Genomic DNA, 12,654 nt, shown 5'->3' on the forward strand with positions numbered 1-12,654 from the left:
GGACTGCAAGTAAGTAAAAAAAAAAGTAAAATATAATGATCACTTACCATAACTTTCTCAAACAAGTATATTCAATGGGAGAAACTGAATAAAAAGCCATAAGTTTTGTATAGTAGAATAAGGAACTCGATAGACAAATTAATAAAAAAACTCAAAGCTTTAAATGTACATCTTTTTGATCAAAACCAAGCACTGAAGAAAATGTAAGACATACAATTCATGATGAAATGCATTAGGTTAAATTTTAAAGCTTACAGAAATCAAATGCTTATGGAAAACTGTACAGTGCTGTATACATACAATTCTCACCTGGCTGTGAATTATTTGGATTAAGGTTCCAGTTAACCTTAAGTTTTGTAAGTTCTGCATGGTGTTTACATGTTACAGGTAGTGTATGTGTGTGCAGACAAATACACATATACAAAAAATGGCAACAAATTTAATATTTGAAAAAATACAAAGTCCTTTTATTTTTTACGTTTACACATTCACACAGGATGTGATACAGAATACAAATTGTTACAGAGATATTGTTTTGTACAAAAATAGATAAACAGTGCAATTATAATTCTAAATGATTCAGTCTTTGTTGAGATCTTTGAATGCTCTGTTCAATTGTCATAGGACCTGTTAACTCATATCATCCAACTGAAGACAAGTGCAGAGTCTTTTTCCATTCAAGTTTTTTTTTTCTTTAGAGTTCCAGATTCAGCGCATCAATCCACTTTGAATGCACTGGAAGAATGTTAAGGAGACTGAACAGCTGAGACTGAGAATGGGTCAGGGCTTTTCTACACCGGTGCAGTCTGTTAATGCAAACCTCCATGATTTGGTCTAACAAACAACGGAAATCCAGGCACCTATTTAACACACAATGGTTTAGTTTATTTACGGACAGCACAAATCTGTGGCAGTTCAGACACCCCAGGTGTGATCCCCCCCTCCCAACACAATTAGCTCTGGTTAAGAAGGACCACATCGGGAACATGAAGATCTGTACATAATCCACCTGTCAAGAAAAGCTTTGCAGTTTAATTCTTCTTTCTCCTGGTAGGAGGAAAGACCTGCAAAGAGATATCAGACAACATGACTAAGTCCACTTCCCTAGGGACACTATGACCTGTAAAAGAATGAGGTGAATTTACTCAGTATCCACAACGAAGTTGGGAGGTTGACGTTAAATGTCCCCTGCATAGCAGCGGAAGTTATTTTCTCAGAAAGAAAACACGTTAACAGCATGCTCTTCCTCCACTGAAACTAAAAAAAGAAACGCATAACCGATTAATCAAGTTCTGAAACGGGATTACAGGACCTCTTCCGTACTGCACTCCACCACCTGTAGAAGTTACAAAACAACCAGATCAATTATCAAATTACGGTGAACTGCCTGATCTTTTGCCTAAAAAGAGGAAAAAAAAGAATGGGCAGATTTTAGAGTAGGACAAGAGCTGCATGTCTTATATATATATGCCTAAAAAACAACTGTTTTCATGAAAGAAAAGGATATTTTCAGAAACACAAACCAAAATACAGATCAAGACCTTATACCATATTTTAGCCAAAACATATTTAAAAATGTTTTAGAACCTATGTCCACCATTAAGAAGGTCCTAGATATCACACAGCTCTATGAGAATGTCTATAATCCCTTGATAGTCTAAGAACATGCACACTTTTTAATATTAGAGCCCAACCCATCTTGCTGTTATATTCACAAGGCAAGCTAAATGTCTAAGACACTTCTGAAGACGTATTCATGCCTGCTGTTGACAATCCTGAGTATTTTCTATACCAAAAGAGAGAAAATGAACCTCAAATATAATTGGACTTCAGGAAAATCATTTAACACTTCAACTATTGCAAGCAATTTCTAGAAATCCAGAAGCAAACAAAATACCCATTTCTGTTTCTCAGATATTTCAGGCCCATAGTCCTGTATCATTCATCATTTTGCAACGAATGTTTCCCACATACATAAATAGTACAATAATACCAATTCTTCATAACTTAAATGTGCTAAGTTGCTTTAAAACCAGCTACAGAAAGATTCAATATGAACCTGTTATAGATAAGCACCAGCTTATAATAACCTTGCGCTGTAATGTAACATTAATGTAATGCAACATTACTGTGAGACCTTTTAAAATTTATGAATGACCTTGTTTAAATTCATAGAATTGAGATTATTTCCCCCAAATAACACAAAATGTGTTTTGGAAGGTACTCTGTTTTTGGAATTATGAATACCATAACCGATTTTCTTTTCCTCATTAAGATAGGGACTTTAGAAAATGACGAAGCAGAAATAACCCATCTAGAAAAGTAACTGAGCTTTACAGTTACCCAAAGATTTATAGCTTTAAGTAAACAACTGAAAATAAAACACATATGTAAAATAATGACACCTCATGGCTTATATACAGCACACAAAACCACAACATTACAGTTTAAATGGAAGACAATGTAGACACACTAAAACGGTTACTAGTGCTGAATTTAAAGGAATGCATGAACAAACATACCTTCTTGCCACTGACCTGAGAGTGTACCGGATGCATCTCTTAAACATAATGAAACACCTTATTTGAGGAGAAACAATGCTGATGTTGACTATACGGAAAAATGTGACAAAAAGATAAAATAACCGATTTAATCTGTATTACTTCCTTCTGAAATTCATACGGTTGAATGAAGACTTAAAAGGACTTTTCCTTTGGTCATCTTCTAGGAAACAGACTGAACTAATCAAATTACACTAAGAATTTGAACTGATAAAAATAACCCATTATTACAGTATGCACAATCTCAAAATCTTATCAAAACCTTACCAAATAGAAAACGTAAAGCTCACGAAGACTTATAAAAAAAAGTTAAAAATGTCCTTTCTATTTCTAAGATACTCTTAAAGATTAAGAAAACCCTTAATGTAAGTGTTCGTAAAATATCTTAAATCCAGAATTTGTTTCAACTCTGTTTTATCAGCCATGCTTTAAACTTGGAACTTTAAGATTTTAAGATGTTTTCCTATAAACTAAATTTATATCTTATTTCATGGGTAATATAATGTGACTTGCTTATTCAAAAACAGGAGTAAATAAAAATAGTGTTTATGAAATCAATGGTTAATGGACAGAAGTGTTCTTACTGTATAAAGGAAACAGTATGACCAAGCTAAGGCTTTAGTTATCCTTATCTTTTGGAAATCGGAAAGGTGTTGTTTCTGTACTATATACATAAAGACAGAGAAGGAAACAAATGAAATGCACAATCAATGCAACTGAAACAGGCTGATCAGAATGTACCCTTCAAAAAAAACCCAAAACCACACAAACAAAAGGAATTAAAAATATAAACTGGAAAACAAAATGATGTGCACTTTAAAAATGGGGTTATCGGGCTCCACATCTTGTGATTAAACGTATTTTAAAACCTCAATTTCAATACAAATAATACACAAATAACATTTACTTATAGACACAACCTTTATAAAATGTTTTTCTTGATACATACAAGTCTAAGAAGAACTGATCCAAAACTTTAAATGTACATTGAAGTCTACTGTAGTCCAAAACAATGATCAAGAAACAAAAATAAAAACCTAAACATTAAATGTAAATGAGATGCAATTTCTTGCACTTTAACTACATGATAAAGAACAAACTGATAATGGTTGCCCAACACCTTCCACAATAAATTTTACAGTGCGTGACATTTTCCCTCAACTAAGAACAGGAGGGAATAAAGTTAGTATTACATCCCCTGAAAACCTTACAGCCCTACTTGAAAAAGGTAAAAATCTTACCCTTTTGCATTGTGTAAAACAATGAGTTCTCAAAAAATGCATTTAAAAAAGACAGTATGCTTTCACAGGATAAAAAGAGAGGTTAAGAGCATTAAACCCCTAATGCAGCTTTCTTTGTGCATTTCACCTTCAATGAGAAACCCAAATCTAGAATATGACTGAAAACAACAGCATGACATTTAAGAGGTCTTTTAAGTCACTTACATTTTTTCTGGATCTTGATAAAAAGATCATCACACACCACCAAGAAAAGGTGAGCAAAAAAAACAACAGCCTTACAACACTCAGCGAGAAAAGACTGGGGTTTCTGAAAAGGCTAAATAATGTTACTTATCTTCAGCTTTATACAGATGTTTCCATTTGAGAGAAACTAAAGTGGCAGAAAGCACAACAGCAACTTATTTTAAGACAACTGTAGCCCTTCCTGCAGTGATACACAGATATCTTACAAGCAGAAGCGTAAGAAAATGTAATTTGCTGCACAATGTGACGACAGAATCACAGATCAGACAGTTCTTTTAAGACTTTTGAATTCTAGTTATTTTGGACAGAGATAGGCAACTTCACCTCTTCAAATATTCCCTTTGGTCCTTACATGCTCCTCCCTAATGGAGGTAAATAATGATTAACGATTACATGAAAAACATTGGATGTAATGGAATAGAAGAGTGAAGTATGCCTAACCCACATGTAATAACTGCTAAGGGCTACAGCTTTAAAATACTCAAGAAGAGCATGTCTGACTCTATAACTACCTACATTACTGATCGTTTTCTCTTATAAGGGAATCAAGATAGAGTTCTTTTTAAAGTGCATAGCACCTTCATACCTTAACCCTTGGTTAAGCAGAAAATACATTGAGGAAGCATCATACAACCCTCCTTTGTGGAACTGATCAGTTTGAAATGACAATTTTAGCAAAATGATATATGAAGTAATGTTACAACTGAGCATCTGAAAGATTAGTGAATCTATTTACTTGAGTGTCTTTTCTACATTACTAGAAATGCAAACTGACTACTGCAGTAAACATTGTTTTGAAACCAAGACCATTAAAGGAATTCAAAGTACAGTCATACCACTAATCCCCCCTAATCTGAACACAGGTATTTAAATTTAGCAATTCAAGAGAAATGGACACTTTATACTAGTATCCACATCTGATATAAACCTCCAAAGTAGGGTATAATCCCCTGAGTATTTAAACTTGAATTCTGGCATCGTTCTGCAAGGATTCTGTTACATTCTGTTCCAAAACTGTCATATATACTTGTGTGACAGCAGCAGGTCATATTTCTGCCTGGAGAAGATCTTAAATGAGTTATGAGAAGGCAGAAATATAATATTGCTTACTGGCATGCAATGCACCCTGGAAATTGTATATACTGGTACTGCAGTATGTTGTTCACGATAAGAATGCATTTAGAAACCCATTAGGGAATATATCCTGGCCTTGTTCTAAAAACGTTTTTGCCAGTGTAACCACACCTAACGGTCTTCAAACCTGTGCAATACAAAAAAAACAGTTTTCAAAATTCCTTTGAGCTTTCTGCATTTTATGCCCTACATGAACTCTGCAATCTACCAGAAATAAAAGCACGATAAATTATGTTATCAAGAACTGGAAAAACTGACATTCAAATTGTTTTTGAGAATGTTTCAGCTCTTTGCTGCTGTTAGATGTTCACCAGTCTATTACAAATTCTTACACAGAGGACACTGAACTGAGCACACAAACTGGTGCTTGTGTAAAAGTTACTGATTAAGTTACACATTCATCTTCCTTTGTTGCAAATTTGAAACTGTCTTAAATGTACAAATTATGCTATAAGTCAGAATGATCAGCATAGCCTGATAATGGTAATTATGATAATTATGTTTCTACACTAAATAAAAATCACCCATCTTCAGTATAAGCATACCTTAGACACTAAAATATCAACTGATAGCTGTCTGCTTATTATATAACGCTCTGATTGGCACATTTGTACCAAAGTAAACCTGTCTTTTAGCAACTGAGGAGCAAGCACTGCTTTCCTATTCATCTATGCATGTATATTAACAAAACGAGGACCTAAACTTAGACTACAAGGTAGATACATAATCAGATATTACCAGAATTTTGAATAAAGTGGTTCAGCCTTCAATAGTGGGGAAGACTTATTTTCCCCAATATCGTACATCGCAACACACCTGCCATTGTTTCACGAGCTTATGGGTATTTATCACTAAAGTTCCTATCTCTGAGAGTTTTGTGGCTGAACAGTGCAAGAACTGGACTGAAAGGTGGCAGTGTTAAGAATTCCAACCTAGATCTTCAATGCACTGCACTGTAGCCCTCATAGTAAGACAGAGTTCACACTGTCATCCTACAGAATGACACCTGTGACGACTGTCCCGTGACGCACTGTACACATTAGTGGTTACAGTTGAGTTTGCACAAATGCAGACTATGTTGCACTTATTTGTTCAAATTTCCACATTGGACTGAGCAGATATCACTCTTCTGGTTCCAGAATACTGTCATCGCTTTCCTGACAGCTGGATTCATCAGACTTTCATCACTTTGACCAAGTGAAGGAAGCTTTCCAAGGCTGAAACTTGTGATGTGAAGATAATTATAATCATCTAAGGCAGTACAGGAACGGGTATTGACAAAAAGATTGTTTTCACTTCATGGGCATCCATAAAAATGTGAGGTGGCAGCAAAAGTGTGGATGCAGAAGCAGTCAACGCTGACAAACAAGTCTTCACACATTGTATCTGGTAAATAATCCACTTTACTGAACACTCTCTCAAATATTTACACGCACATATAGGTGCATGCACATGTTGCCTGATCCTATTTGTTTTCTACAAAAATCACTAATTTCTTATAATCTGACATTACAAGTTGAATAAATTGTCAACCGTAACTCCTTCTTGGTACCAAAAGAGATGACAAATCTAAAAGGAATCAACCCCAGGAGATCCACAGAAGCAGCACAGTAAAGGTATTCAATGAAGAAACAGGTGGGAGTCCTATAATCAAGACGTCACTGACTCATGCCTGGGCCACGTCATGAACAGACCGTGACTGCGATTCCTCAAGATGTGGAACACCACTGCTTACGCGGTTGGTTAGTCAGCCTGCATCGCCTTGGATTTTGGTACAACAGGCTCTTGGGGGTCTGAAGAGAACCTGCAAGCACCCAGCGCAGTGTGGAGCGCATGGCATATCACATGTTGAATGGGTCCCAAGGGTCAGATTGTCACAGGAGTATGTCTACAGCTTTTCATTTTCCTTGTATGACACAAGGAAGCCAATTTCCAAACTGACTTTTCCAGATATGGGGGTTTAAAATAAAATCACAAAAATTTCATACACAATTTCCAGTTCCTATCACCAACAGAACTGAGAGCTCCAAAAATGCAATTACACTAACATTAACTGAACGACTAGAAGATTTCGAAAGAGGTATGCTCATGGAGAGATTGAGCGTCATGAGCACAGCAATTGCCTCTTGGGTATTGTGTACTGCTCTGAAAATGGTGATCCTATACAGATTCGTCACAGTTTTTTGTTTTTTTTCTCATTTGTCCATAGCAAATATTTAGAACTTCTGAAAAGGTGTTATGAAAAATATGATAAATTACATATTTTTGTAATATAGTATACAATATATTTATTCTTTATGAGTGGAAATGCTCTCTGGAGAGATCATTGGCCTTAATCAGTATATGACAATGTATGTGAAAACTTGCACGGTCCTCAAAACATTTTAAATTCACCCTGGGTAAGGGTATCCTGTATGCAAATAATGTGTTTGTTACAGGTAATGATTAGACATTATCTACACAAAATACAGTATTATTTTGCCTAGGTTGTATTAACTTACACAACTTGTTACTGTATATATGAATACATACTGTACATATAAACACTATTTATGCCAACAGAAAGACTGCCTGAATTAAGGTATTTGTTGAAAATAAACATTGTAATAGGCTGCAGGAAGGAAGGCGTTGGCAAAATATTTCCATGAAGCCTAAGAGCAACCACATTAATTAGGATTTTATCCTGCAAATGAAAAATGTAAAATGAATCTCTATATGGATGCAGAGATTAAAACCACCAACTTTATTTTGATTGAATTCTAAATTTGAACTTGTCAATCCTTACGAAGACCAGACTATAACTGAGGAACTATATTTGTTCTATAGAAAGAGATGATTTAAAAAAAAAAACATGAAAACTACATATGATAACTGAAATGCAATAGGGCGTCACAGAGTCAAAGTCATTTTCTACCGAAAATGCAGCTCAGACCATGGAACAGTAGAAATTTGGAAATTTAAGTAAAAATGTCAGACTGCTCTGTTGGGAAGCAAAGAATACCTTCTCATTACTTGCTATGAGCTTATCAACCTAGTTACAGTTAAGAGAATGCCAGATAAGATATGCAGCTCTCAATTATGAGCAACTCAAAACTAGACCTTCACCTATTATGTCAAGAGAAACTTTTCATACCTTTCTTGAGAGAACTTATGTTACGAAAGGCAAAAGTATAAGTTACATATACACAGAAAGCTTATCCTGAAACTCAGTTTAGCAGTAACCGAAACAAATAAATCCTCTGCTGAGAAGGCATACTGTCTTTTTTAAAACCACACTGTCTGTCTCATGTTTCAAATGAAACAAAAGCAATTAAACTTAGTCAAATTTTAAAATGTCAGGAGAGAAAATCCGTCATTGAACACGATGGCTTACATTCACCCATTTACGTCCACAAGGTGGCGATATTGACAAAACTAAGGGGGCTTTCATCTGGAACGGTCACATACTGCAAATCAAAATGCAGAAAGTGACCGCTTCGGTTTGATTTGTACTGTCAAATGCTGCCATCTAAAGCCTCTCTACGGCACTGCATGGAAGAGAAAATTTAAACGGGCAGGCCATATTGTCTTTCCAGAGTAACAGCAGCACCTACATAAAAATCAAAACTTGTTTCTTGTACAAACACAATTAAGCTGATCAATTATCCAGAAGAAACCACCTACAGAGAGATGTCCAAGCTTTCTGACCATGAATTTTCCAGATACGTAGACTGAGTTTATATGAGACTGAGCTGAGTTTCTGAGAAAAAGTGTTTTAAAGATGAGAACAACCATTATCAAGTGTTATTCACTACTAATGTCTTTCTTATGCACAGGAAAAGCAAATCTTCACCAGCTTCCCTTGTAAAGTCATCACTGGTAAAGCGAGCACGTGCTGTGATTCTACGTCTGGAGTGAGCATTCATGGATGACCAGAAAATAGTCACAAGTTGTGAGTTAAAGCACAAAATCCTCAGGTAGCAGTGCACATCTTCCTGTGTCGCTGGGCCCGTTTCATCCCGTGAGTCTGCAGATTCCACTGTTCCACAAGGCTGTGTCAGGACTTGAAGCTAGATTTGCCCGTGCGTCTGTGTGCGCTGACATGAGTCTCACGGCGACCTCCCCATCATTCCCCCTCCACCTCTACATCGTCATGTCACCTGGCGCTCAAAGCGAACACCCAGCATCTTAGTCAGCGATCAGTGACACATTTATATGTGACAAATCTATCATGTGCCTGCAGAACGTAAAAAGAAAAGGTTTAAATGAGTGAACATACCACTACTCGATTTCAGTTTTTTTTAAATTAAAGGGGAGTCTGTTTTTAGCTACACGGTGAAATGTTTAATTGCAAGGTAGATGGCAGTAGAAATTAATAAGCAAAAAGTTGTACCTGTGGAACCTCTGCTGAAAACTTGACGCATGCTGTGGATTACAAAATTTTGCAATGGCTTTCCTTTGTTCTGGCAGCATTTCAAACATCTGGAACAAAAAATTAAAAAAAACAATCAGACTACTAGGTGTGTGAAATGGGAAGCTGTGCTGAACACTGAGAAAAGATCAAAGTCAAAAGGATTTGCATATCAGAACCACAAAGTAATGCAATACCGCACCCAATCACATCTGGTTAACTATTTAAATGTCAGAAATAAAGCTCAGAAAACAGGGCAATACTCTCATGTCACAATTTCATCTAATTCTGGCCTATCTAAACACACTAAGATGGCAACACTTCTGTTTTCATTGTTGATTTATCAGAAAATTAAAATCAGAAAATATCAAACCTATACCTGCAATAATGTTGGGCAAACCTGGATTTTATCCAGAGAACATAAACCATTTTAGAGGTTACTCTAGAAGGTGCATGCCATGCTAAGAAAGCAAATAGCACAGTCACAAAGCAAAAGCTGATCCAATAGATTCCCCAATTTTATATTTTTCTCATTATATCTGATTTATCTTTAATTGATGTAAACAATAAAGAAAGACCACAGGTCAAAAGCTCACAACCTGTTTTAGACTACAGGGAATGAAAAGTTAGGCGAGATCTGGGAAAAAACAGGGATTCCACTTTTCATTCAGCATCCCTATGTAACCCACCTTCTTAAAAATATATCACCATGCAGGCAATCCGAAACTCCTACACTGTCAAGAGATTAATGTTAATTGCACCCACTGCAAGGTAAGGGTAGTGATTTTAATTTACATTAATTGCTTGTCAGTGTGGCTAATTGAAACTGAACACAACCTTAGTGTTAATTGGAAAGATTAACAGCAATTAATTGCCACGAATTACTTCTTCAGACAATGACCTGGTTGCAAATAGGGCCCCGAATGGATTGAAACTGAAAGTTGCATTTGGCAGGTAGTAGAAGTTTTAATTAAATCCAGGCCAAGGTCTTTATATTTCTTAAACAGGTCTGAGATCAAGTATATGATCTGGACAGAAGAGAGCGGTACTCTATTTGGCAGGAGCTAAATATAGATCACATTGTGCCTGTTGACCTAAGACACTTCAAAAAATGTTCTTTAATTTAGGTTACAATAAATGACAGGACAGTTACAAAATAAACTTGACATACTACAAGTGGGTCATAAATCTGCAGGCACTGAAAATAAGAGACTGTACACGTGAAGGAGGGAAAGAATCTCTCTCTAACACGGCCACTGACAAATAGAGGTGTCACATTTATCATTTATAACGAAGGTTACAAAACCTGATATTCTGGTCATAAATAGCATCTCCTTAAGGATTTTATAGTTAGTACTTCCCATTTTCAAAGGCATTTTCATTTGAATAAAAAAACAAAGGTTAAAAAATAAGCAAAGACCACTCAACATGTATAGCTCATTTAATTGCCAACATTAATCCTAGGATTATATCCAGTCTTTTCTTGAAAAAAGGCAGGCCACCAAAATCTTCAACAAGGCTATCTGGGTAGTATCCCTGCTACGCCCATGACTCGTGAAACAAAATGCTCACTATTACTTTGTAAAAGAACTTCTCTGTAGTTTCCACTTGCTCCCTGTAGTTTTTCTTTCAATGCCGATTTGGAAAGTCCACTGGGTTGGCTTTACTTTCGCATTTCGATTTTCTATTTTGTCTGAATAATATGACATTTTAATTTAATATTGGGCACTAAAGTCGCTTCTCCAAAGTATGCTAAAGGATATGACATGAAAAATTAAAGCAGCAGTTTGCTACTTCACCCTTAAGATCAGTAACTTCAGTCATTCAGGAAGAGAAAAATCACCATATGAACATGTATTCCCATGAGAATTACCCAAGGTAATTATTCTGAGCTCCTCCGCCTTTTTACAGAATATTTCAAAAACTGAAATTCCCCGTCTCTTTTATAGCATGCAAATTGTTTGTTAGACGTGACTATATCTGTGATTTCTATCATGAAGACACTACTCAGAACAAGGTAAAATTCGGAACAGATGCTTTGAAATGCAATTTAAAAATACAACAAAAGCCGTGTGACATCCTGACACACCTTAATTCTAACACTGCCTGCTTTTCACCTTAGTTTTTTGGCTTTTGAGGTTGTCTGTCTTTATGTTTTGTACCCTTCTGGGATCCTAGGTCTGCCACGATGTTCCCCTTGTGGGGAACAATGTGCTGTCCTCTTCCTCTTGGACTGGACATCAATATGGACACCTTCTGAAGTAAGGAACCTATATCTTTACCCCTTAATGGTACACTGCCCTATAAGTACAGGAAATACTTTATGAATTATGAATTACAATAATACTTAGCATTAAAAGTAACTTGTAACTGCCACAAATATACAAGGTTATTAATGGGAAAATAACCTTTTACGAAGCAGGTGCACTATATTATATTCTCTTGAGCAGCCATAAAGGTAAATTAATTACGGCGATTAAAATTTGTCATAAACAGGGGTCATCAACAAGGACAATTGAAAGTCACAGGCATATGTAGCCAACATTAGAAGAAAACCCAGCATGATTTACAATATGTTAATATGTTAAAGATGCTGTCTTGTGGGATTCTGTCCCATTCCTTTTGTGCAACCTGAACAGGCACGTGCCTGTTTACTGGTCTCTGACTTCTAAAGGCCACACACTATTGCAACATGTTCCACAATTTTTCAGCAGGTCTGAGTAAGGAGTTCAAAGCATAACTACCCCTTTCTCACCTCACAAGAATGCCGCTGTTATACAGGCAACAATGCTGTCATCTCATGATGTGCCCACAGATAGTGCAGCTTTAGCACTTGACTAATGTTGTGCTTTTGAGTGACAATTACTCCAAGAGGAGTTCTATAATACACACTGCTGCCTGCCTGATGCACACCTAGACTTGCCCATTGATTGGTCAACAATTAGTGTATATTTCTGCATGTCTGCACTAAACTCATGGATGTGCATCAGAGTGATGCACAGTATATCTTCATTCACTGCTAAAGAGAACCTGTCTCCAGTGATGGTGACTTCACCCAAGATTGAGTTTTTTCACGACATTCTGT

The 12,654-nt window shown here is 36.2% G+C and overlaps 1 protein-coding gene across 5 annotated transcripts in view; it reads right to left on the bottom strand.

Annotated features, from left to right (window-relative positions):
• Nucleotides 1-438: 438 nt before the first annotated feature.
• Nucleotides 439-12,654, bottom strand: part of rbm33a (RNA binding motif protein 33a) — a 61,262-nt gene continuing 49,046 nt past the window's right edge. For 4 of the 5 annotated variants that reach the window (XM_088643855.1, XM_088643856.1, XM_088643858.1 and 1 more), the window contains exons 18-19: nucleotides 9,552-9,640; nucleotides 439-9,395 (exon numbers count right to left, since the gene is read on the bottom strand). In XM_088643855.1, the coding sequence (XP_088499981.1) occupies nucleotides 9,347-9,395; nucleotides 9,552-9,640 (138 nt within the window). In that variant the 3' untranslated portion in view covers nucleotides 439-9,346. The remainder of the gene's footprint in view (nucleotides 9,396-9,551; nucleotides 9,641-12,654) is intronic. The other variant, XR_015940981.1, reaches the window with a different exon arrangement.

The sequence above is a fragment of the Lepisosteus platostomus genome, chromosome 8 (assembly GCF_059453375.1).
Source record: "Lepisosteus platostomus isolate fLepPlt1 chromosome 8, fLepPlt1.hap1, whole genome shotgun sequence".
NCBI classification, from domain to species: Eukaryota; Metazoa; Chordata; class Actinopteri; order Semionotiformes; family Lepisosteidae; genus Lepisosteus; species Lepisosteus platostomus.